General features: G+C 40.9%; 1 protein-coding gene across 1 annotated transcript in view; it reads left to right on the top strand.

Moving 5' to 3' along the window:
• The window catches only part of LOC308687580 (uncharacterized protein), a 31,284-nt gene extending 5,364 nt beyond the window's left edge, over positions 1 to 25,920 (top strand). Inside the window, exons 2-9 of the mRNA XM_081360209.1 lie at positions 18,133 to 18,175; positions 18,408 to 18,698; positions 18,778 to 19,062; positions 22,776 to 22,996; positions 23,197 to 23,295; positions 24,876 to 24,995; positions 25,277 to 25,381; positions 25,690 to 25,920. Of these exons, the coding sequence (XP_081216335.1) occupies positions 18,133 to 18,175; positions 18,408 to 18,698; positions 18,778 to 19,062; positions 22,776 to 22,996; positions 23,197 to 23,295; positions 24,876 to 24,995; positions 25,277 to 25,381; positions 25,690 to 25,800 (1,275 nt within the window). The 3' untranslated portion in view covers positions 25,801 to 25,920. The remainder of the gene's footprint in view (positions 1 to 18,132; positions 18,176 to 18,407; positions 18,699 to 18,777; positions 19,063 to 22,775; positions 22,997 to 23,196; positions 23,296 to 24,875; positions 24,996 to 25,276; positions 25,382 to 25,689) is intronic.
• Positions 25,921 to 26,351: the final 431 nt, after the last annotated feature.

The raw sequence follows: 26,351 nt of genomic DNA, 5'->3' as shown, positions 1-26,351 counted from the left end.
CAAGGAAAGCCGTTTTACGCCAATTCCAAGAGCAAGGCAGCATTATTATTACCACGCCAGCCAGTAAAATACTTAACAACACCAAGCGAGAACGGTTTAGTTTTAAATAAATAATAACTTTTAATAGATTATCAACTCCAGAAACAGTACCAAAAAAACACCACAATACTGTATGAACATTTCTTACACGGTTATCTGTGGAAAATATTCTTACCGTGGTCTCTGAACCCTCTAAACGAGCTGCCGTCTTGCCAACAAAATCTCGTTCTTCTGACATCTCGTGTGATTCGGTTGTGATTTGGACAACTTCAAGTTACGCCCCCTTCAAGTTACGCCCCCTTCAAGTTACGCCCTCAGTCTTGCAGTCCGCAGACAGACCCATCTCGAATTTTTGGAAAGAGATTTCAGATACAGTACTAGGGACCACTAAGGCCTATATTAAAATAAAAAAAACTTTTGCTGATAATTTACTCACCCCCATGTCATCCAAGATGTCCATGTCTTTCTTTCTTCAGTCGAAAAGAAATTAAGGTTTTTGATGAAAACATTCGAGGATTTCCCCCCATATAATGGACTCCAATGGGACCCAAACGGTTCAAGGTCCAAATGACAGTTTCAGTGCAGCTTCAAAGGGCTTTAAACGATACCAGACGATGAATAAGGGTCTTATCTAGCTAAACCAGGGGTGGGCAAACTACGGCCCGCGGGCCACATGCGGCCCGTTAGGCTGTTTAATCCGGCCCGCCGAGTATTTAAAAAAATTGTCTTAAGATCGCATTAATTTTGCCTTTTTTCTTGCAATACTTTGCGTTATATATATATTGCGTTGCATATATTTGACAATCGGAATATCAGATATTTCATGCCATAGCTAACAAATGTAAAAAAGGAAAAATTACATAAAAGCAGATCATCATTCATTCAGCGCTGTTATGGCTGCGGTGTGTGTGCCACGTAACAAGCAATGACGCGTCACCATGGAAACCAAACAGACAGCGCCTTAAGCGCATAGACTTGTTGCACGTTAATGTTTTTTCCTTTTTTGGAAACTCAATGAGAAAAAAAATGTTTGGTAACCGCTTGCACACCTTAGTTTTTCCTTTGATTTGTCTGCTATTTAGTTTCTTTGCTCCTCTGGATTTGTGGATGTATCCTGCCCGATTCCGTTTACCGACCTTTATCGCCCGGCTTTCGGCTACGCTCCCCTGTCTGCCATGTACAGAACCCGTTTTTTTTTTTCATTAAATGTTCTGATCTCCCTTTGCCTTTTATGTTTTATTTTATTATTCTTAAAATAAATTTGTATATTCGTTTATTTCCACAAATGTATGACTTTTGGAAGTGCAATTGCCATTCAGTTTTAATAAAGTTGAATTAACGTAACCTGTAATTTTTACTCTTCTAAGTGTACACTTGCAGATGTTTTGTTTCTAATTTACTGTTAGGCCATTAAATAATAATAAGGATAAACAATATTTAAAAAGTATAGGCTATAATTATCTAACATTTTTAAAAATTAACATCAAAACATAACATGCTAAATGGGGGATATCTAGTATAAAAAAAATGTATTGTCAGAATGTCGTCTCTCAGTTGTTGAATTTTGCACAGACATTGCCACAACATTGTCTGTTTGCTCAGCCCGATCTTATGAAAGTGTGAATATGTTTTCGCGTGCATATGATATGCACTTTATGGCGTGTAATAGGCACGCACTCCACACCCCTAATCCTAACCAAGGGGTTTACAGTGTGTAGCATGCACGCAAAAAAAACCCAAAAAAAACCAAAACATTTTTGGCATATAAATGGCACGAGAAATAAAATGTGTGGTATAGATACGCACTTTCATGAGATCGTGCTTCATAATCTGCTACTGGGCCGGCCCTCTGTCAAATTTTTAAAACCCAGTGTGGCCCTTGAGCCAAAAAGTTTGCCCACCCCTGAGCTAAACGATCGGCCATTTCAAAAATAAATAAAAAAGTTTAAGTTTTATAAGCACAAATGCTCGTCTTGCTCTGTTCTGTGATGCACGTTCGTGACGTCACGTAATACGCAATTACGTTGAAAAGGTCAAGCTTGACGTGTTTACAAATGTGCGCCCTTTGAAGCTGCACTGAAACTGTCATTTGGACCTTGAACCGTTTGGGTCCCATTGGAGTCCATTATATGGGGGGAAATCCTCTAATGTTTTCATCAAAAACCTTAATTTCTTTTCGACTGAAGAAAGAAAGACATGGACATCTTGGATGACATGGAGGTGAGTAAATTATCAGCAAAAGTTTTTTTAAAAGTGAACTAATCCTTTAAGGGGTTTTCTGTTAGAAGGGTGTAGCGGCCCCTAAGTTAATAACTAATGATCTTTGCAATGGAAGTGAATCAATCAAAACTAACTTTAGCTGGACAATAACTTTATTCTAGAGCTGATGTAAAGCCAAAACAATCTCTGTTACTTTAAAGCAGCCTGCTTTAAAGTAACAGAGATTGTTTTGGCTTTACATCAGCTCTAGAAAGCAGCACTATGCAGCTTTGCCGATTTCTTCGCTGTTTTCTCGCTTTTTTTTTTCAAACAACCCGGTGAACGCACAGAGCCGTGTCCACTGAGGTATGTATGATACACATAAGGCTAGCAAATAAATGTTTAGATAGTGTATGTGTGCAGTGCCGTAAAGCAATTTGTTACATCGCGAGACCTGATATCACGCGATACTTCCTGACGCGGCCCACCGGCCCAAAGTTGCAAGTGTGGTTTTTCGGCTCACAGGCGCTCGGGGGGTGCAAGACGACCACCATTCAACCCGAAAAATGTCATATAACCATTCCAATGACTCCTAAGCCGTTCAAATTAAGCTAAAAAAACTGCATAGTGCTGCTTTAATTTCCTATTATCACTGTAAAGCTGCTTTGAAACAATCTATATTGTTAAAAGCACTATATAAATGAAGGTGACTTGACTTGACTCATTTGCAATAAGCCTAAGGGCCCTATCTTGCACCCAGCGCAATTGACTTTGTACACCAACGCATGTATCATTCCTATTTCTCACCCGACGCACAGCGGACTTTTCCCTCCACAGTCGGTAAATAAGGGAATGAACTTAAGCGTTTAGGGAATTAGGGAATGAGGTGGCGTGTTCCGGCGCAAACGATCCCTGGTGCTATTTTGCAGTTTCAGAAAACAATTGCACCACAGACCAGGAAAAACCTAGTCTAAAGTCAGTGCCACGACATTCAGATGCTATTTTAAGGGCGCATGCTTGCCCATAATGTAGTGTGTGCACAACGCGCACACACTTTGCTTCGCTCATCTACACAGACGCAACAGTTCACATTTTTGCAAACCATACATTATTACAAGAAAAATATTACAACACGAGGGAAATCATTGTGGTTTCCATGAAGATGTGAAAAATAGGCATAGATCTACCTTACACATTTACCCAAATTATTATACGCCTGTTTAACCAAAGCTAATTTGGGTGGGTTTCTCCCATCCCCATACAATGTCACTTCTCTATCTTTTACGGCCCTGGCGAGAACGTCGGTCTCCTCGGCTGTGAACCGCTCCTGGCGTGCGCCTGGCAAATCCGCCGTTATAATAGCAATCCGCCATGGAACAAGCGCGCCTGCTCTTAAAGGGAATGTGAGATGACGCTCTGATTGGTTTATTTCACGTTACGCCCAAACCACGCTATGAGTAATGTAGCTAATTCAGACCAACCCATTTTAGATTTGTGTCAGGCGCAAGAGTCATTTATCCCGCCGGTATAATAACAACAGAGCCCGAGATCCCCCCACAAAGTTACTTGTGTTTTGCGTTTGATACTTACGTTTCAGATCGTTAAAATAGGGCCCTAAATGTTTTAGTTGTATAATGTGTTGGACTATACCCTTGGCCATTGTTTATTTTTACAAGCATTATAATTTTACAGATTTACTGTAAATTTTACATATTTTTAAATAATTAAAAAATTGTCAGGGTCTCTAACTTTGTTTCAAGTTTGAGTGTTGGAAAGAAAAATGATAGTGAGGATGGTTTTTATGGTAATCCTGAAAAATATTGCAGAATGTCCTTCCGTCTAACAGTATGTCATTCCGGCTAACAATGACACAGGCAATAAATTTAACCCATATTTGTGTGTTAGATTACACAATTCTGTTGATAAAATAAGTCTTATTTACTTTATTGGAGAACATTTTTAAACGTTTTCCAGCTTTTTTTTTATTTGGTTCTGAATTTTGAGTTAACAGCCAAAAATCACCAAAAATGAGCCCATGTCTATATGAAATCCCAAATTGATTAAATTAATTGTGATTCAAATGTAGTTTTCCGAGCACTAATTGTTTGTAGAGCTCCAATTATGGAGATCAGCACATTTGTATATGCCAACAATGGTAGAAATGTAATTAATTTAAAAATTCATTACATTACCCATGACATTTTCATGGGGAAAAAGATCTGATTCACCAAAAAAAATGGTTAATTACATTTTTGAAATGTGTACTGCATTACACACAGTAAATTTGAAATTCGGAAATCAACACCAATAGAGTTAATTTCAACACTTTAAAGTGTATATATGGGAACCACCCACAAAGTGTTAATTCAACACTTTCAAAAGTGTTGCCTCTCGCAACACCGACACAGTGTTACAATATGAACACTAAGAGAGTAAGATATTAACATCAATGCAGAGAACAACAACACTGTTACAGAACTGGGTGCAGTTAAAATTCTACACTGTTCTGGTGTTGACCTAACACTTTTAAAAAAATGGAAATCACAATCTTCTCAACCTTATAGGAGTCAAATATTACACCATCCTGGTGTTGATAAAACACATTTTTACAAATAAAAACACTAAGGGAGTTACCAGTTTTTCTTATTAGTGTTCTGCATCTGCCACTTTAAAGAACTGTAAAATAAACTCTTTGAAATAAACACATCACTCTATATTACTCTTTCAAACCTTTATTTCAAAACAATCCAGAAAGTTAAATTGTAACCTCAGTCTGGGATCATAGTAGAATTCTGTTCATTGTAAAGTTAAAAATAAAGGCAAAATGCAAGCAGTTGTTTTAACAAACTAGTTTTTTATTAACTAACAAGCCCCTTTACATCATAGGTTAACTTTTAAAATAAATGATGAAGGCAGTGGCACAATATAGGCATTTCTGTCACCAGAATTATATGAAAGCTGCTTATTCAAATGGTCTGCAATACCTCAAGTCCTGTACATGTCAGTGAATGTAAGCTCTGTGTCAGTGAAGTTGATTCAGTACCTTCGACTTTGCAACAGTACAGCGGTGCTTGGGTCAACAACATTCAGCAGATGAAAAACAATTGCAGAATATGAGTGGATTAGTTGTGTCCAGTTGCTAACAGTAAAGTTCAGTGCATAGTTGTTTCACAGAGAAGGAAAGGCTGTGCAGATCCAACTTTCTCAAAAAATCCTGGAGTGCTGGTTCCCTAGACAACACAAAACCAGACCAATTACAATCAATACAATTTGTGTTTTATAAATACAGCAAGTTTATGGTGGAAAAAGTTCAACCATCTTAGACTTTCGTGACTCAAACAATAAACTATTTTGGTTAGATTAAGACTTGAATTTACTGATTTACAAGTAAATTAAAGACTTAATTCATCCAAAAATTTGTATTCTGTCATTAATTATTCACCTGTATGTTGTTCCAAACCAGTAAGAGTTTTGCTCATCTTCGGAACACTTAATGAAGTTATTTTTAATGAAATTAAAGATTTAAATTAAAGAAACGACAGCCTATTCAACTATCACTTCCAAAGCCACGGAAAGGTATAAAGAAAATCACAAGTAATCCATGTGACTCCAGTGGTTTGACCTCAATTTTATGACTTTTTTTACGACAATTTTAACCCAACTTTATTTACAAAATATTAATCTTCAATGCACAATCACACAACAACATCTGCTCTCGCATTAACAACATGCACGTCTTGTAATTATCTCATGAACGCATGTTGGAAATTAATATTTTATAAATTAAGTGGTAAATGTTTTTTTGCTGCAAACACAGCACTTGCATAGTTTAATAAAATGTCGCATGGAGTACTTTAATGATGTACCTTTCTGGGGCTTGAAAGTGGTAGTTGCCTGGACTGTCAATGGAGGGATAGGAACCTCTCAGATTTCATTAAAAATATCTTCATTTGTGTTGTGAAGATGAAAGAAAGTATTACATGTTTGGAACTACATGAGGGTGAGTAATTAATGGCAGAATTTCCATTTGTGGGTGAACTAACCCTTTAAAGGGATAGTTCACTCAAATTAAATTGTGGTATGTTTTAGCTTACCTCAAGGGCATCCGAGATGTAACTTAGGTGTCTTTGTTTCCGCAGTAGTTTCAATTTTGATATTTTTAGGTCAAACCGTTCTTGTCTGTCAGTCGTATAATGCAGGTCTATGGTCACCACCTCAAAGAGCATGCACAGAGAAGTCCAAATTAAACAATTCCCCATCATAAGTACTTATTGATGGCCTAAGACACGAAACGAGCGGTTTGTGTGAGAAAACGAACAGTATTTATATAGTTTTTACTACTGTACACAACCACGTCCAAGTGATCTGAGGGCGCATCATACATGTATGTTATCTGTTAAGTCTTACCATCACCAGGTTCTAGTCTGTCTTTAAACACCCAGCCTGCTACTCTTAGCTACTTGGTGCATCATAGAAATGCTCCTAGCAAACACAAATAGCTAAATCAATACATTTAAAGCATATCCAAACATCAACCAAAAGTAAATCTGATAAATACATTTTGCATACATATTTAATCTGAAAGAATTATGCTACTTACCAATTTTAAGAAAGGATTTTAAGAAAATTGGTCCACCAAATAAGGAAATAAAGTGACAATTTCACGTGCATTGTCGGTCCGCAGTTTGTGGAGTTGTTCTTCTGTTTTTCAGTTAACGTTATGCGTTAACTGTTAGGTGTGCTGGCAAACGAGAGTAAAAGATAGTTTGAGGATAAATACATAGGCTACTTTATTTGCACGTCACAAATATTATCATAAAACAATATAACATTATAAAACACGTATTGTAAATAAGTTAAAAAACTTACTCCCTGTTTTCACTGTTAAAGGCAAACTCTGCACTGCGTCACGAGTCAAAGAAGATGGAGCTAAGTCTGTGAGAAAGGTTTAAGCGCGCACATCACATAAATATCGTTACAAAACAATATAATGCCATGAAATACATCTTGTAAATTAGGTAATAACACTTACTTTCGGTGTTTTCCCTGTTAACGTTACAAGCAAATCTCCTCGTCGTCAGCTCCGTATTGAGTTAAAGAAGATGTCGCCTTTGAAAAAAGTTTCGGCTCGTTTAAGCGCGCAGAGCATTTAAATATCGCTATAAATCAATATGTTATAAAATACATATTGTAAATTAGTTAAAACACTTGCTTTCGTCGTTTCCCTGTTAAAAAGCAACACCATCCTGGTCTGCTCCACATCGCGCGTCATGGAAAATGCCCTTCTGAGAGCAGTTTAGCCATGCACAGCATATAGCTACATATTGTTATAAAACAATATGATGTTATAAAATGCATGTATAAATGCGATAAAACACTTAATTGATGCGTTTTCCCTCCTCGTATGCCTTGCATCGCGAGTCAAAGAAAATGGCGTCTTTCAAAAAAGTTTCAGCTCTGAAACATTTACTGCGCCCAGCGCGTAAATGTCCCGGATGTAACTAATTACACTCTCTCGGTGTTATTAATTTAACTCCACATATCCCCCCCCCCCCAGAGGGTGCAGTTTACACTAGCAGTGTTAATCCCTTAAAATTCAACACCAGAAAATTAACACTTTACTCTAAAAGTCCTTAACACCAGGATTTCGACACTGGAGATCATACACAACCCTAATAAGTATAGAAAGTCCTAAAATTATTGCCAATTTGTTTTTGTTTTCTTCATATTTTAAATCCTTATCCATCATTCACTCATATACACCGTATTGTACCATACTTATATAAGTGATCCACTGGTGGCAACTGAGAACCCAAGTGCAGTTTATTATAAACAAAACCAAACATGAAACAAAAACATGGCGCGGCATGAAAACTCAAAAACACGAACATGAAAAGGACTCACATCAGTGGTTTACAGGTAACAATACTTGACAAAGACACATGCAAACATGAGGGTTTAAATACACACAAGACTAATGGTTAGACAAGGGACACCTGTGAACTAGGTCTGGGCGATATGGCAAAAAAAAAAATATCACGATCATTTTTTTATATCAGTCGATATCGATAATTATCACGATAAAAGTCAAATCTTTATTTCTTTCAAGTTTAAAGGCAGATTTTTGCTCCTAAGTGAAAGTTGTAGAAACCAGAGCGTTAATTGTGGTTTTAAACTACTCTTTATTGTCAGAACATATCAGCACAAACACTTGCCAAACTGGTGAACATTTCACAAATCTATAACTGTCACGTACTGCTCAGAGACACGAAGTAGGAGATCCAAATGCAGCTTTATTTTGTGGGGCAATCCAGAGGCGTAATCCAACATACAGGCTAGGGTCATACACAGGAAAGCAGTCCAAAACAAAGAAACAAACAAACAAACAAAACAGGCAGGGACCAGAGGCAAGAGAGTAATCCAGGGACCAGAGGCAAGAGAGTAATCCAGGAAACAGGGCAAGATAGTAATCCAGGAAACAGGGCAAGATATCCAAAAACAAGAAACAAGACAACCAGGGAAACGCTCAGAATAGCAGTGTAACACTTAACAAGACTTCGCGGTGAGTGAATGAATGAACAAGGTATATATAGACAGACTAACAGGATGAGACAGGTGAATGCAATCAGTGAATGAGGTACAGGTGAATGTGATCAGCGATAAGTGAAGTTGAGTCCGGGCAGTGAGTTATGGGAAATGTAGTTAGTGAGTGAATATGATAGTCTGATGTGGACTGCCCTCTGGTGGCTCACAAGGGCAGCTCCAGCTGGTGATCGTTACATAGCCCCCCCTTTAAGGAGCGGATTCCAGACGCTCCTAAAAGTGTCCAGGAGGGAGGTGGAGCGGAGGCGGACCCGGGGGCAGGACGGAGGGCCAGGCCCGTGCAGCAGAAGGGGACCTGAAGACTCCGGCAGGGCGGAAGGCCAGGGCGGAGCAGGCTGTGCAGGCGTCCAGGGCGGAGCAGGCTGTGCAGGCGGCCAGGGCGGAGCAGGCTGTGCAGGCGGAGCAGGCTGTGCAGGCGGCCAGGGCGGAGCAGGCTGTGCAGGCGACCAGGGAGGAGACGACCCTTCAGGCGGCCAGGGAGGAGACGACCCTTCAGGCGGCCAGGGAGGAGACGACCCTTCAGGCGGCCAGGGAGGAGAAGACCCTTCAGGCGGCCAGGGCACAGGAACAGACACCGGCTCAGGAACAGGAACAGACACAGGGACAGGAACAGACACCGGCTCAAGGACAGGAACAGACACCGGCTCAGCGGAGACCATCTTGTCCTGAAACACTGGCTCGGCGGTGGCCATCTTGTCCGAAGACACAGGCGTGGAGTCGGCCATCTTGTCCGAAGACACAGGCGTGGAGTCGGGCATCTTGTCCGAAGACACAGACGTGGAGTCGGCCATCTTGTCCGAAGACACAGGCGTGGAGTCGGCCATCTTGTCCGAAGACACAGGCGTGGAGTCGGCCATCTTGTCCGAAGACACAGGCATGGAGTCGGCAATCTTGTCCGAGGACACAGGCGTGGAGTCGGCCATCTTGTCCGAAGACACAGGCGTGGAGTCTGCCATCTTGTCCGAAGACACAGGCGTGGAGTCGGCCATCTTGTCCGAAGACACAGGCGTGGAGTCGGCCATCTTGTCCGAAGACACATGCGTGGAGTCGGCCATCTTGTCCTGAGACACTGGTTCGGTGGCGGAGGTCATCGTGTCTGGAGACACAGGCGCAGAAAGAGGAAGAGGAACAGATTCAAGCTCAGTATCCAGATCAGTTTCAGGCTCAGAAAGAGATTCAGTCTCGGCGGGACGAGACACTTGACGGGCGGACGTGACGTGAAGCTCAGTCTCTGGATCGGCAGAAGTGACGTGAAGCTCAGTCTCTGGATCGGCAGAAGTGACGTGAAGCTCAGTCTCTGGATCGGCAGAAGTGACGTGAAGCTCACTCTCTGGATCGGCAGAAGTGACGTGAACAGTCTCTGGATCAGCTGAAGCGACGTGAACAGTCTCTGGATCAGCAGAAGCGACGTGAACAGTCTCTGCATCAGCAGAAGCGACATGAACAGTCTCAGGATCAGCAGAAGCGACGTGAACAGTCTCTGGATCAGCAGAAGCAACGTGAACAGTCTCTGGATCAGCAGAAGCGACGTGAACAGTCTCTGGATCAGCAGAAGCGCACTCTGAGCTTGACGGGACCAGCGGCGGCGAGGGCTTTGAGCTGGGTAGGACCAGCGGCGAAGAGGACTCTGAGCTGGTTAGGACCAGCGATGAAGAAGGCTTTGAGCTGGACAGAACCAGCGGCGAAGAGGGCTCTGAGCTGGACGGGACCAGCGGCGAAGAGGGCTCTGAGCTGGGCGGGACCAGCAGCGAAGAGGGCTCTGAGCTGGGCGGGACCAGCAGTGAAGGCTCTGTGCTGGACGGGACCAGCAGTGAAGGCTCTGTGCTGGACGGAACCAGCGGTGAGGAGGGCTCTGTGCTGGACGGGACCAGCGGTGAAGAGGGCTCTGTGCTGGACGGGACCAGCAGTGAAGGCTCTGTGCTGGACAGGACCAGCAGTGAAGGCTCTGTGCTGGACGGAAGCAGCGGTGAAGAGGGCTCTGTGCTGGACGGGACCAGCAGTGAAGAGGGCTCTGTGCTGGACGGGACCAGCAGTGAAGGCTCTGTGCTGGACAGGACCAGCAGTGAAGGCTCTGTGCTGGACGGAAGCAGCGGTGAAGAGGGCTCTGTGCTGGACGGGACCAGCAGTGAAGAGGGCTCTGTGCTGGACGGGACCAGCGGTGAAGAGGGCTCTGTGCTGGACGGGACCAGCGGTGAAGAGGGCTCTGTGCTGAACGGGACCAGCAGTGAAGAGGGCTCTGGGCTGGCGTGAAGTGCAGGCTTAGCTGGACTGGCGTAAAGTGCGGGCTCGGCTGGACTGGGGTGCCACGGAAGGAAGCTCTCCAGACATCTGGAGAGTGCCTCTCTCCAATCCAGACCAGAGAGATCGGGGAGCTCCCTCGGGTCGACCTCCTTAGCCCCCAGCCGGTAACATAACTTAATAGCCTCGTCACCCAGAGAGCAAGAGACAGCGAGAGGAAAAAACCCCCAGGTGTACTGGAACAGATCGAGGCTATCCAGGGCTAAGGCTGCGATCTGTCCAGCGAACTCCCGGCTCATACTGGGAAGATCAGGTGAGATCCGTACTGCTGTATTACAGGAGGTCATAGCTGCTGGATCTGAAGTGTGGCGAAGTCTTCTGTCACGTACTGCTCAGAGACACGAAGTAGGAGATCCAAATGCAGCTTTATTTTGTGGGGCAATCCAGAGGCGTAATCCAACATACAGGCTAGGGTCATACACAGGAAAGCAGTCCAAAACAAAGAAACAAACAAACAAACAAAACAGGCAGGGACCAGAGGCAAGAGAGTAATCCAGGGACCAGAGGCAAGAGAGTAATCCAGGAAACAGGGCAAGATATCCAAAAACAAGAAACAAGACAACCAGGGAAACGCTCAGAATAGCAGTGTAACACTTAACAAGTCTTCGCGGTGAGTGAATGAATGAACAAGGTATGTATATAGAGACTAACAGGATGAGACAGGTGAATGCAATCAGTGAATGAGGTACAGGTGAATGTGATCAGTGATAAGTGAAGTTGAGTCCGGGCAGTGAGTTATGGGAAATGTAGTTAGTGAGTGAATATGATAGTCTGATGTGGACTGCCCTCTGGTGGCTCACAAGGGCAGCTCCAGCTGGTGATCGTTACAATAACATTCAAACATTTGTCATTTTTCCTTAACAAAATAAATATCTTTATTGGACAATTAATTTCTGCATGTGCTAATTTTTATTTGGTAAAATGTAATATTCTGACTGTTTGAGTTTTATTAAACTTAACCATTGGTCATCCAGTATCATACATTTAGATCATGATAACCACAGATGAAACCAGGCATACCCTGTAGCACCTCACTATCATGGCAAAATGTAACTTTATGGTTTCTATGGTATTTGTATGAAAAACAGTAGCCTAAATACATTATTAAATACTGTAATCATATTCCATCAGTCCTTTAATACAGCGTCTGCATTAATAATATAATACAATTCAATATGTATCCACATTTCATGGTGCAGTTAATATTACTAGGCTAACGTTACAGTAAATCCATGGTAAATGATGGGAATTTGTAGACGGAAAAACCTTCTGCGCACAGTGTTTCTCCTGTTTGTCAGCGCTGTTTCATCTGCCTTTAAACTGGTTTAAATCCAAGCAGCAACATTCTAATCTGAAATATTGAAGCCTATCCGGAAGTGCGAAAAACTGCAATACATCGAAAATCCGCTAGGGGCAGGTACCAAAAGGGAGCAAATGTCCATAGACCCCTATGTTAAAATGTCCGTTTTCACAGCATAAATTCATGTTTTTACAGGTTGGTCCCATGGACTTTTATTGTATTTTTCGATAGGTTCCGAGTGCCTGACAACTGTGAGGGGGGTGAATTTTTTTCTAACTCGTTAGTTCAGATCGTATTTAGATATAAAATGTATGACAAATAAGGGCGTGGCTAACTTTGATTGACAGCTTGATTGACAGCTGATAACGAGCATAGGCTGCGCCAAGGATAATGACAACATAAGAAGCGCCATTTTTTAATATACAGTTGAAATATAATACTACTGTTTTTGTATCATGAAATGTAGTTTTAAGAGTTTTTCAGGTGAGAATGTAGTTGTTTAAAGCTCAAATCTGTGGTTTATTTATAAAGATTTATGAAAATTTTATCCAGGTTGTGAGATGCAGGCGATCACCGGGCGCTCGGCGGTCATGTACCCCACCTGGAACAGCCTTTCCTCGCCGCCGCTGACTCTGGCGTCTCTGTAGTGGTTAAACATGAGATATAATTCATCTTGTGTATATCTAATGGGCGATTTTTGGTCTTGTGAATCTATAATTTGTTCCCTGGCCAATCGTTTTGGCTGAGGGCTAAGTGAAGTTTCATAACTTTATAAGCTATTTAACTTTACCGTTGTATGGTTAGACTAGAGCGCTGACTTTGTATGTTTGACTGAATTGTTTGCTTTATTTGTATAGCTTCTTATACCTTTTACTTATACTTTTATAATGGCTAATATTGATAAAACTGAAATTTAACAAAAAGATTATTAAAATGTTGAGTTTTGTCATTTTAAATTTTAATACAACGAAGATGATCTGTAATGTTGTTTCCTGCAACATCTGTTGTTTAGTACAAATGCACATATTGCCTGGACCATATTAAAATGTTTAATATTTTTATATTATATTTATACGAAAAGAGGCAGGGTTGTACTTTATATTTAGTAATTTATATGCCTGAACCACATTTGTGTGGCTATAATGTTTAAGATTTCTTTAAATGAAAACGAAAAGCATACATAAAGAAAACATATTTCGTTTTATTGTTGCCTAAAATATACATACAGAGATAACCGGAGTAGCAGAGCGAGCTGAGTGACGCGCGCTGTTACATTTGCAGAATAACTGGACTCGCGTCCTTTACCCATATATGGATTGGCCAGAAGGTGGGCGGGGTTAGGATTTCCCAAGATTTTCCAAGATGGCGCCGCCCATACCCCCCATAAACGGCCTCAAAACCGTTCTTCAGAAAGTCTATGGGTGACGTCACAGACGCTTTGTCCATATTTTTTACATATTTTATGTTCTTTGCTGAGTTCAAGCGCTTCTCACTGGATTTCGTGACGAGAGCGATCAGAGTAAACGCATCGGCTCAGTGAGCTCGCGCTGCCGTTTGGACTTTGAGGCAAGCGGATAAATGGTCCGTGTTGCGCGTGGTTCAAATGAGTTTCATTCTGCTTTTGCCGCATAAACATTATCGAATATTTATCGAACTCTTGATATCGTTTTATCGAGAAAAATTATATCGCGATAATTATCGTTATCGTTTTATCGCCCGGCCCTAAGCAGGGCTGCCAACTCTCACGCGATTGACACATTTCACACACTCTCACGCCACACATCCAGTTTCTCATGCACAGAAAAATTGCAGAGCAAAGAGGTAACTACTTTTAATATTAAACTAATTCTCAGCTCTTAGAATTCGTCAATTTTATTACGAAATTCAGACAAAAGTACGTTTGGCGCTCGTAAATGTGACGTGACAGATCGCTGAGCGCCTCAGTTCAAGTGCACGTGAACCGATCATCTGTTACTTTTTTATTTAAAGATGCAGTACAACTTACCGAAAGTATACATAATATCGACCAATTAGTGTTTTTCAACCACTGAAAGAGGTCAATATATAACAGCAGGAGAACATGTCATGTCACATAACGTTACATTTACCTCAGGAAAGCCATTTAATGACCATGTTAACTGAATAGAAAAAATAGCTAGAGAGGAGATTTTGCTGAGCTCTATATTACATATTTATTATATTTTAACTTATGTCATTAAATAATTGTAGTGCTGGGCGGTTTGACCAAAAATCAACATCACGGTTTTTTTCTAAATTATACCGGTTTCACGGTTTTTACCGGTTTTTTTTTTTTTAAGCATGATGGGTGTTAACCACATTTTCTACTGAGTGAGAGAGGAAATACTGGAGTATATTTACTTATAATGCCCTATTTTATTGTCATAAGTGAATATTATAGAAAAAATCCACACTAATATTAATAATAGGGGTTTGCAAGGCTGTTTACAAAGAGGTGCCAGCAGGACGCGCTTTAGGAGCGGCATAAACAGTGGTTTCCCCGGTAACGGCTGTACACAAAGCAGCAACGCTCATAAACACTGCTTTATCAGGAAAGATAAAGAAAGATTCAATCGTAATAACAAATAAACTTTTCTAAAGACCGTTAGTTCACTTCAGATACGTTAATACAGTATAAAAACACGCACGCCGCGAGAAAAAAAGACACTCTCACCCCCACACGTCTCGTGCCCATTCTAGTCAATGCTTGTGTTTCAGATCGAAGCTTCCCAGAAGCGGCTCTCCGCGCCGCTTCGCTAAATATAGACGCCTAGTCTATTTTGACGCACCGCGTGGAGAACGGAATAAAACCTTGTCGCAGCTGTAATGCGCCGCAGACGTGTGTTGTAAATGAGGGGTGAGACTGTGTCGCGCAGCGCCGCGTTCCGATTAAAGCGACATACACCGGTATTGCGGTATATTAAAAATTCATATCGTAACAAAAATAAACACCGGTATTCGGTATGAACTGGTAAACCGCCCAGCACTAAATAATTGTTATAACAAAAACTGCATTATATTTAATTTAATTTGTTATTTTTAACCTTTAATAATACCAGCAGATTGGGCCCTCTATGTTTACAGCATTATGTGAGATAATTTTTTTTTAAATTAAATTTTAAATAAACATATCCAAATTAGTCAATATTGAATCAAAATCGGAATCAAATCACAAGAATGGAATTGAAATCTTGAATTTTTTGTCAAGCAATAATAAAAACTGTATCCTACCAGTCATTGTACAATGTAAACATTGTAACATGTTGTCACTAAACTTCATAAAATTCTATTTAGTTACCAAATGTTTTGACAATCACAATTACACAATGACATGACACATCAGACAAGGGAACACATGGCAGGATCACATGACTTACAAGGGATCACATGACAGACAAGGAAACATGATGTGAACAAACCCAAAAACAAAACCGTGACAGAAATGACGTGAAGAGACTCAGGCTTGGCAGGCATGACGTGAAGAGGCTCAGGCTTGGCAGGCATGATGTGAAGAGGCTCAGGCTTGGCAGGCATGACGTGAAGAGGCTCAGGCTTGGCAGGCATGACGTGAAGAGGCTCAGGCTTGGCAGGCATGACGTGAAGAGGCTCAGGCTTGGCAGGCATGACGTGAAGAGGCTCAGGCTTGGCAGGCATGATGTGAAGAGGCTCAGGCTTGGCAGGCATGACGTGAAGAGGCTCAGGCTTGGCAGGCATGACGTGAAGAGGCTCAGGCTTGGCAGGCATGACGTGAAGAGGCTCAGGCTTGGCAGGCATGACGTGAAGAGGCTCAGGCTTGGCAGGCATGACGTGAAGAGGCTCAGGCTTGGCAGGCATGACGTGAAGAGGCTCAGGCTTGGCAGGCATGACGTGAAGAGGCTCAGGCTTGGCAGGCATGACGTGAAGAGGCTCAGGCTTGGCAGGCATGACGTGAAGAGGCTCAGGCTTGGCAGGCATGACGTGAAGAGGCTCAGGCTTGGCAGGCATGACGTGAAGAGGCTTAGGCTTGGCAGGCATGATGTGAAGAGGCTCAGGCTTGGCAGGCATGACGTGAAGAGGCTCAGGCTTGGCAGGCATGACGTGAAGAGGCTCAGGCTTGGCAGGCATGACGTGAAGAGGCTCAGGCTTGGCAGGCATGATGTGAAGAGGCTCAGGCTTGGCAGGCATGACGTGAAGAGGCTCAGGCTTGGCAGGCATGACGTGAAGAGGCTCAGGCTTGGCAGGCATGATGTGAAGAGGCTCAGGCTTGGCAGGCATGACGTGAAGAGGCTCAGGCTTGGCAGGCATGACGTGAAGAGGCTCAGGCTTGGCAGGCATGACGTGAAGAGACTCAGGCTTGGCAGGCATGACGTGAAGAGGCTCAGGCTTGGCAAGTACTGTAGGGTTGCGGGGCTTCTTGTCCTCCAATCCCACAGTAAAAGTTGAGCCACTTAATAAAAGGGCATAGTCAATATACTGGGCCAGGGAAAAATTTATTTTCCCCCCTGGCAATTGGGACCGCACTGGATTGTTCAGCCCAAAACGAAAAATGTCCTTGAGAGCCACACCATTAAATTCACACAGTTCACAAAATTCCTCCACATACATTTCCATGAGAAGATTCCCCTGGCGTAGGTTTAGAAGGGCAACCGCTGGGTTCATTGTTGGAGGTTCAAGTATTCTGTAATAAGTGATCCACTGGCGGCAAGTGTAAATGAGAACCCAAGTGCAATTTATTATAAACATGAAACAAAAACATGAAAAGGACTCACAACAGTGGTTTACAGGTAACAATACTTGGCAAAGACACATGGCAAACATGAGGGCTTAAATACACACAAGACTAATGACTAGACAAGGGACACCTGTGAACAATGAAACAATGAACCAATGACAACATGACACATCAGACAAGGGAACACATGGCAGGATCACATAACTTACAAGGGATCACATGACAGACAAGGTAACATGACGTGAACAAACCCAAAAACAAAACCGTGACAACTTAAAGGGATAGTTCAGCCAAAAATGAGAATTCTGTCATAATTGAATCACCCCCAAGTTGTTCCAAACCTGTATGAATTTCTTTCTTCTGCTGAACACAAAAGAAGATATTTTGAAGAATGTCGGTAACCAAACAGATGATGGGCCCCATTGACGTCCATAGTATTTTTTTCCCCATACTATGGAAGTCAGTGGGGTAATGTGATAACATTTTTGGAATTTGTATCAAATTTCATACACCTTAACATGATTTTTCTAAAAATTATGTATGGATGTAATCAAATAAACTTTCAGTCCAGTAAATGCTCATCTTGAAATATAAATAACAATTTAAATGTTGTACGTTTACTTTATAAAAAATCATTAAAGATTTATACATGTTCCTTGACCTGAAGGTGGACATTTTTTGAAATACTACAAATCTTTGTACTTGCTAGAAATTATAAATCATCAATCAGAGGGCAGAAGGCATGCAGAAGATTGTGTACAACAGGTTTTTCAACAAAGTTTCGATCATGTTGATAATTTAGAGGCCTGCATCAAATATGATACCGCAGGCCCAAAAGCTGTTTTAACCAGTTTAAGACAATATGCTTGTTTCTAGAACTCTGGTGAAAACAATAAGGTTATTGTTTTAATGTAATATGTGTTCAGAATCTATCTGCAATATTAATAGACCATTTCTCAAACAGATGCTGAGTGTTTGGACCTTCCTAGCAGCTGCTATTTGTGCAGGTATGACAACATTTGCTTAATCTTACTGAAGATGATTCTGCAAGTACATGTAAATTTAGTTCTTTAGAATCACAGTTGAATCATGTCATGCGTTGACATACAGTATTAGACAAAAAAGCAGTATATACATGATTCTAATTGCCCAGCAGTTCTAAAGAACTCCTACTCATCTTGTAATTCTAAACAACATCTCTAGAATATGAAACAACAAAACAAAAATTGTCTCCCTCAGTGCCAGTCTCAGCAATATCTCGAAAGGATCTAATCCATGGACGTCAGTTGTTTCTGGATCTTCCTGAAAGGACAGCGAAGTTGGATTTTACCTCTGCTGATGAGAGAGATCACTTAACTATCTGGGATAATAGAAGCCTCTCTGTAAATAAACCCAGTAAAGGCCAAGTGAACAGCGCTAGTCATGGCTGGTCTTTCATAATCAGACAAGTTACGTTTGACGACGAGGGAACCTACACCCTGCGCAATCACTTTGGTTCAACCATCTCCAGTTATACAGTGAAGGTCAACAGTGAGTAGTAATTTAAACCTCTATCTCAGAATAATATCTCTGTGACGGTCCACATATCCTCACTGGTTTTTTTTTTCAGCCAACAGGGAAATCATTGACCGTATAGCAGGTGAAAGACTGACTATACCACTGCTAGGACTCAAGCAGAGTGATGCCACGCTTTGGTTTTACAGCAATTATTCATCTGTCATCCTGGTGGAGAATGGAGTTCCAGTGGGCAAGAAATATCCAGACTATATCAACCGACTTAAAGTGACCAGCGAAATGATCCAGGTTCTCAATGTCAATGTGTCAGATTTGGGCAGATACGAGCTCACCGATTATAAAGGCAGACTTGTCTCAAACAACACAATGTTACTAGTGGGTAAGAAAAGACTTTCTTCAGTATATTTTAAATTTGTACACACACACACACACACACACACACACACACACACACACACACACACACACACACACACACACACACTTTTTACTTTTACTATTTAAATGGGGACAGTGCATAGACTTCCATAGTTTTGTAATTTGCAGCTAGTAATAAATACTATAACTGTACCAGAAAACTTTCTGCATTTTTACAAAAAAAAAAAAAAAACGCTTTTACTTTATTTTTATGACGTTTTTACAAATGAGGACGTCCCCAAAAGGATTTATTTTTGTCAGGTTTAGCTCACTACTGGGTACTTGTGTTAAAGGGGAAACTGGGAAATTGGGAACTGCTCCATTTCAGTAGAAGCTTTTGTGCATTGTCTGCATTGTGGTTCTGGAAGCTGTTATCCGTAAAATGTGCCACACACAGATAAACGTTGGGGTTAAATTGTTTAGGAACAGTGATTAAAATAAATTTAAACCACCCTTAAGTTCCTCAGCTTTTGGAAGGTCAAACAAATGAGTTTTGGAAACGGGGTAGAAAAAGCAGTGTCTCTTTGACATAGCGATCACATAGTCTTCTCTAATGCAGCTCAACCAGGCCTCATCCCCTTTTATTGCGTATTCCGTGGGCAGGGATTATTTAAATGAGTAACATTGTGACTTCACAAAGCCTTGAAAAAACGTGTTGTAGTCCAAACAAGTCTTTCGTTGTAGTTTAAGTGGATTCTGTTAAATAAAATATCTCCCTTTGGAGTGGACTTTGAGCTTTGTAACCTTGAAAGACCAATTTTATTCTGCACTTATGCATTAAAATGACAGTAAAGACATTTATAATGATACAAAAGATTTCTAATTCAAATTGAATTCATTCAAATAGAGCTCATTGGCTCATGGCACAACACACACTCCTCCACAGGTCACCTTTCGACGTAATCTACAATGACTCTCACCCTCCCGTGTCCCGCCTATCCTCTTTCAAAACCTTTTCTTCCTTCTCACTTTGCCACATTCTTCATATATAAAATAACAACCATCAGTGGCAAAAGTCGTGTTCAACTAAGTATCGACCTTTCTTGCACAGAACAACCTCCTGGACAACTACTGTTGTGGTTTCTCTCTTTTGTGAAATCACTTCTCAGAGATCTTTGATGCCTGAAAAATTAGACTTTATTTTACGACGAAGCCGGGTATCTTCTGCAGAAGATAGCTCCAGATTTTTGGGTAAAGGTCTTGTACCATGTGACGTACTAGAATAGCTGCTATTCAGCAGAATTCTCTGCTGCAACATTCCAGGCCTTTTTTCAGGCTTTCAAAAGTCAAACCAAAGTCACACAGAGGAAATAATAGTGTACAAATATATAGCTAAATTACTTATTTTCTAAATAATAAAATCTTCTACACTACCAGTCTGATTGGAAAATAAGATTCTGACATCAAAGATCTCTGAGAAGTGATTTTGCACAAGAAAGAAACCACAACATTAACCACCACATCCTCCTGTCAACCTTCAAGTTGAAAAGCATCTCAGGAATAGCACTCCAGTGATTCAAGACTTACCTCTCAGTTAGGTCCTTCAGGGTGTCATGAGGCCCCCTTTCACACAGCACGATGATCCCGGCAAATTGACGGGAAATTGACGGAACGCCTTCTGTGTGAACGCAAACATGACCCGGGATTGATGCCGGCATCGATGCCGGGTTGGGGACCTTAACATTGCTGTGTTCAATCCCGAAACGCGCGCTGTGTGAACAAAAGCCATAATAATGCCGTGTCACTGATGACGCTGAAGCCGGGATCGTTCGCCAGCTGTGAAATGATAAATAATGCGCAAGTTTATGATCGAATCAGAGAAAAAAAATGCACAGGTGTGGTTTCGCACAAGAGAGAAATCGCAGCTCATAAGCAAACTTAAGACGCTGCTGAGACATTAGAAGTCACATCGATGTCACGTGTCTTTACGGGATTTTTACGGGTTGTGTGTGAACACACTCTGATTCCAGAAAATCACAAGCAGTGTGAATAAACCAAAATCAAACGAACCCGGGTCAAATCCCGGGTCACTTTATTCGTGTATTTTCCGGAATCTCTGTGTGAAAGAGGCTATGGAAGGGTGAGGTATCTACATCGCAACGTCTAGCTACTTGGATGTCTCAAGGCTCAGAGCTTGGACCTCTTCTCCATCTACATGTCATCACTATGGTCTGTCATTCAGAAACATGTTTTCTTCCTATCATTGCTATAAGGACACACAACCTCTCATTCCAACCAGATGATCCGAAGGTAGATGCTCTTATCTCGGCTTGCCTGACAGACATTTCTTGGTGGATGAAGGACCACCACCTCCAACTCAACCTTACAAAGACAGAGCTTCTTGTGGTCTCGACCAACCCAGCACTTCATCACAACTTCTCCATTCGGCTGGGTTTGTCAACCATACCTCCATCCAGGACAGCCAGGAACCTTAGAGTTGTGATTGACGATCAGTTAAACTTCACAGACCACATTACTAGAACTGCCCAGTCCTGCAGATCTGACTTATACAACATTAGAAGGATCAGGCCCTTCCTATCAGAACATACACAACTCCTTGTCCAAGCTCTTGTTCTATCCAGACTGGACTATTGTAATGTTCTCTTGGCAGGCCTTCCAGCATCCACTGTCAAACCCCTGCAACTGAACCAGAATGCTGCAGCAAGAGAGGTCTTTAATGAGTCAAAAAGAGCGCACGTCACACCTCTCCTCATAAAATTGCACTGGTTGCCAATTGCCGCTCGCAAAACCATCAAATTCAAGGCACTGATGTTTGCCTACTGAACAACTACTGGCTCTGCACCCCTATACCTTAACTCATTACTTTAGACCTACGTGCCATCCGAAAACTTGCATTCTACAAGTGAATGGGGCCTCGTGGTGCCATCTCAAAGAGGCACAAAAATATTTTCACAGACGTTTACCTTGACTGTTCCTAGCTCGGGTTCAGCCTGAGCTGCTGAGTCTTTAGCCATTTTCAAGAAACTGCGCTTTCTTTTTCAAAAAAACTTTTTTTTGCCAACATTTCTACTGTTCTTTATCTAATATATAAAAAAAATGTGCTGCCCTAGACTAGTTGGGTCACGGCATTTGCATTTTGTTGCCCTATGTTGTTGATTTGACTGGTTCTATTGCTCTCTTCATTTGTAAGTCGCTTTGGATACAAGCGTCTGCTAAATTATTCAATGTAAATGTAAATAAATATTAAAGAATACTGAAATAAATCTGTTTCCACAAAAATATTGAGGACAACTGTTTTCAACATTGTAACATTAAAAAAGTTTCTTGATCACCAAATAGGCTTATTAGATGATTAAAAAGTCGAGACAAACTTTAAGTTGGCTTGAGAAAGCCGGACCAGAAAGTTTGAAGAAGTTTGAAGGTTAAATTAGTTTAAAGTTATATTATTATTATATGATTATATGATTATATTGATTATACGATTGCTATTGATTAATTATATGATTATATGATTTCTGAAGGATCCTATGACACTGAAGACTGAAGTACTGATGCTGAAAGTTCAGTTTTGCCATCACAGGAACAGTACTATTAGTATAAAAAATGTATTCCTGTGTCTTTGTTTTGCAGGATTATTCTAGAGATTTATGATGCATGCATTAGTAACCACTATTATGTTTTTTCTTGTCTCATCTCTTCAAACGTTTCATGTAGATCATCATGAACGTAACGCTGGTGAGGGTTTTTTAGCTCTACTGCTGCTTGGCATTCCCACTGGAATCTGCTGCTTCTGCTGCCGAAAAAGAATCTGCAATTGTTGCCGGACCACCAAATCACAAACAGTGGAGTCCAACAATACTGTACCAGTGTCCATACCTTGCAGCAACACAGTGATCAATCCTGTGGGTCCTATAGGTCCTGGAGGCCCTGGCCAGGTAATGTGTAATTTGCAGTGCGTTTTTCTTCAGTTGCAGCGCGTTGAGCTGTCTCAGCCACCGTACAAAAAAAACAAAACAAAAAACATGTATTATTATTTTTTAACAGGATCATATGCCAAGCAACATTTATAGATTTTAGTCCCTGTAGCTGCTGTACATTGTAATGAATATGAATGGTTTATGGTTTCTGACCAAAGGGAAACATCGCTGGTTATCCGCCTCATCCAGATCAAGGACAGATTCATTATCCTCCACCAACAGAGTGGAGCGGACAACCTGCTATTTCTCCAAACCCTGTGAGTTCACATACTGTAGACAGAGATTTACATTTACTTTTATTAATTTAACAGATCATTTTATCCAAAGGGACAAATAAAGAATGTTACAACACAAGCAGATCATCCTAAGGAAGCAGTAACTTTTTTATAGCAAAACTTTATTTTACTCAAAGTGCTTGATTACCTAGAAAAATAATGGAAAAGCAGCGCTGTGGAATGCAAAAATGTGTTCTGTGTGAACAGACCTTTATAAGCTGGTTTAGCTGGTGGACCAGAATAGGCATGCAAACTTAAAGGGCTAGTTCAAACAAAAAAGACAATTAGCCCATGATTTACTCACCCTGAAGCCATCCTAGGTGTATATGCAGGCTTGGGAGGTTTACTTATCCAGTGGCTAATGTATGGTATTACAGATTATTTTGTTTTAATTTTAACTAATTTTTAGCTAAAAAATAAAAACAGAACATTTACATTTTTTACACAATTTACATATAAGTTTATTTTAAAATAGGCCTACATGTTGACTAAAGCCGTGATCTTTCTTAATTTGCCTGACTGAACTTGGGGCGTTGGCAGTGGGAGTTCCCCTACGTTACCTAGACAGCGAACATCCCGTTACGTGAGAAAAGATTAAGAAAGGACATTTTGGGTACTAAAAAATTACTCTCCTAATTTCTACAAAATAGCAGCCGAATTTCCATGAATTAAAAGCGATTTTACCCGCAGGCAGCATCGTTTCTACTAGCCGCAGTGATTCAATCTGCATCTGAGGAGTTTGTAGACAGCTGTTATTTGCACATGCACCAGCGTGTGGCACACTTGAGTCATTACTGGCAACAGAACCAGGAACCATTGTAATCCTGAAAGTATTCCCCCTTCAAATGTAACTATAATCTGATTACTACGTTTTTTGACGTAACTGTAACGGATTACAGTTACTGGATTTTTGTCTCCTGATTACATAACACCGTTACATGTATTCCGTTACTCCCCAACCCTGTGTATATGACATCCTTCTTTCAGACGAATACAATCAGAGTTATATTAAAAAATACCCCGGCTCTTCCAAGCTTTATAATGGGCGCAATGGGTATATTTTCTTGGAAGTCCATCAGAGTGTATCCATCCATGATAAAAGTGCACGAAACGGCTCTGAGGGGGTTAATAAAGGCCTTCTGAAGTGAAGCAATGCGTTCGTGTAAGAAAAATATAAATTTTTAAAACATCAATTTTCGTCTGAAAGAAGGATGTCATATATACCTAGGATGGCTTGAGGGTGAGTAAATGGGTTAATTTTCATTTTTGGGTGAACTATCCCTTTCATGCCAAAATTCAAGATATGCTGGTACACCTTAAACCAACATGAATTCCATGCTTATTAGGCTAGTTTGCATGAGGCACCAGTATACCACACAAAACTTAATGCCAAAATTGATGTACTTCTTTTCCTTGCTGAAAAGAATATATATATATTCTTATATATATATATATATTTTTTTTTTCTTTTTTTAAGTGAGGGTTATATGTGCACTCTAAACTAAAAAATAAAAAAAAAGAAAAAAAGAAAAAAATAGTTTTGTGCATGTTCTCTTTTTAAGGGCGTCAGTCATGTGCCTCAAAACCCTGTCTATCCTCCTGACTTTGGACCTGGAGTTCCCCCCGCTCAGCCTCCACAGTGGAATGCCCCTCCAACCCAGTACAACCCATCTGCACCTGTGGTACATCCAACATATGTTGCAGTTTTATTTTATTTTTTTCATCCTGCATGTTAACATTTCTGTTTGCTTATTTTTACTAAAAAGTTTGCAAGTGAATATGTAGAAGACAAAAAGCAACACTAATTAGTTAAGCCAGGATTAGGCCATAGTTTAATAAGGCCATATAAGTAGCTTTTATAAACGTCCCTTTGAAAAAAAAAAGTATGCACATTAAGTCACTCTTAGTGTGCATGTGCTTGTTTGTGTATATTTTTGAACATGTTTACACTCTGTGTCCTCAGAACTATACGCCAGTGATGTACAGCGCTCCTCCTGGGCCTGAAGCCGCAGGGTTTAAGATGAATGAACCGCCTCCCACCGCACCACTGCTCACACCTCAATCTGAGGTAAAGCTTACACTTTTTGTCACAGTCTGCAAAATCATTAAACGGGTAATGATAGTTTTATTGTCCCCCCCCCCCCCTACTTGTGAGTAAACGTTTTGGTGACATCTTGCAGCGTTGTTTCTAAGTGTACAATACTCAAATGTTCCTGAAACTGTCCATTCCTTCTATGACAGCCTTTTTGTAATGTCTGCATTCATTGTGAGAAATTAATATAAGAAATTAAATATAATGCAGAAAATGTGCCCAAAATTGCTTAAAATGAGCCCACTGACTCTCTGTGTCTCACTCTCTTACCCCTCTTTTTCTAGTCTCACCAGTCTGCTATGACCAACGTTTCCATGAATATCCTTAACTCCGGTGAATCTAGTGCCCAGTTTGACATAAACAAAGGAAAGTCTTCTGGCAGCAACTTCCTTTAGATACTCCAACATCCTGAATTATCACTGTAAACAATAATAATAATTTCTGTCTGGAGAATTAATAGGACTTAAAAACTGCTACTGCTATTTTTTCCTACCTCTTAATGTCACTGTCTTGGTGTTTAGTAGTAGGAAAGAAGCTGTTGAATGATACCAATGATATATATTTTACAGTTAGAAAGCTACCACCAGATTGTCAGCCAAATGTTTACATATTATTCTCATGCTACAGGGACAAAAATATAAGGATTTGCCTTCTAAATGAGCTTCCAACGACACCCATTGCTGAAAGGTGTGCATATTGAAGCAGCAATGCAATATCCAGACAAACTGGCAGGCATGTAATGGCCTTTTCTGAAGCTCACTTTCAACGGGACGGTTTACCCCAAAAATGTAAATTCTGTTATCATCTACTCACCCCTCATGTCATTCCAAATCTGCATGACTAGAAAATAAAAGAAGATATTTTGAACACACACACACACACACACACACACACACACACACACACACATATATATATATATATATATATATATTTTTTTTTTTTT

The sequence above is a fragment of the Scardinius erythrophthalmus genome (genome assembly GCF_964197995.2).
Source record: "Scardinius erythrophthalmus genome assembly, chromosome: 3".
In the NCBI taxonomy this organism is placed as follows: Eukaryota; Metazoa; Chordata; class Actinopteri; order Cypriniformes; family Leuciscidae; genus Scardinius; species Scardinius erythrophthalmus.
Note: the sequence above shows the minus strand (reverse complement) of the source record. Positions and strands in the feature narration are given on the sequence as shown.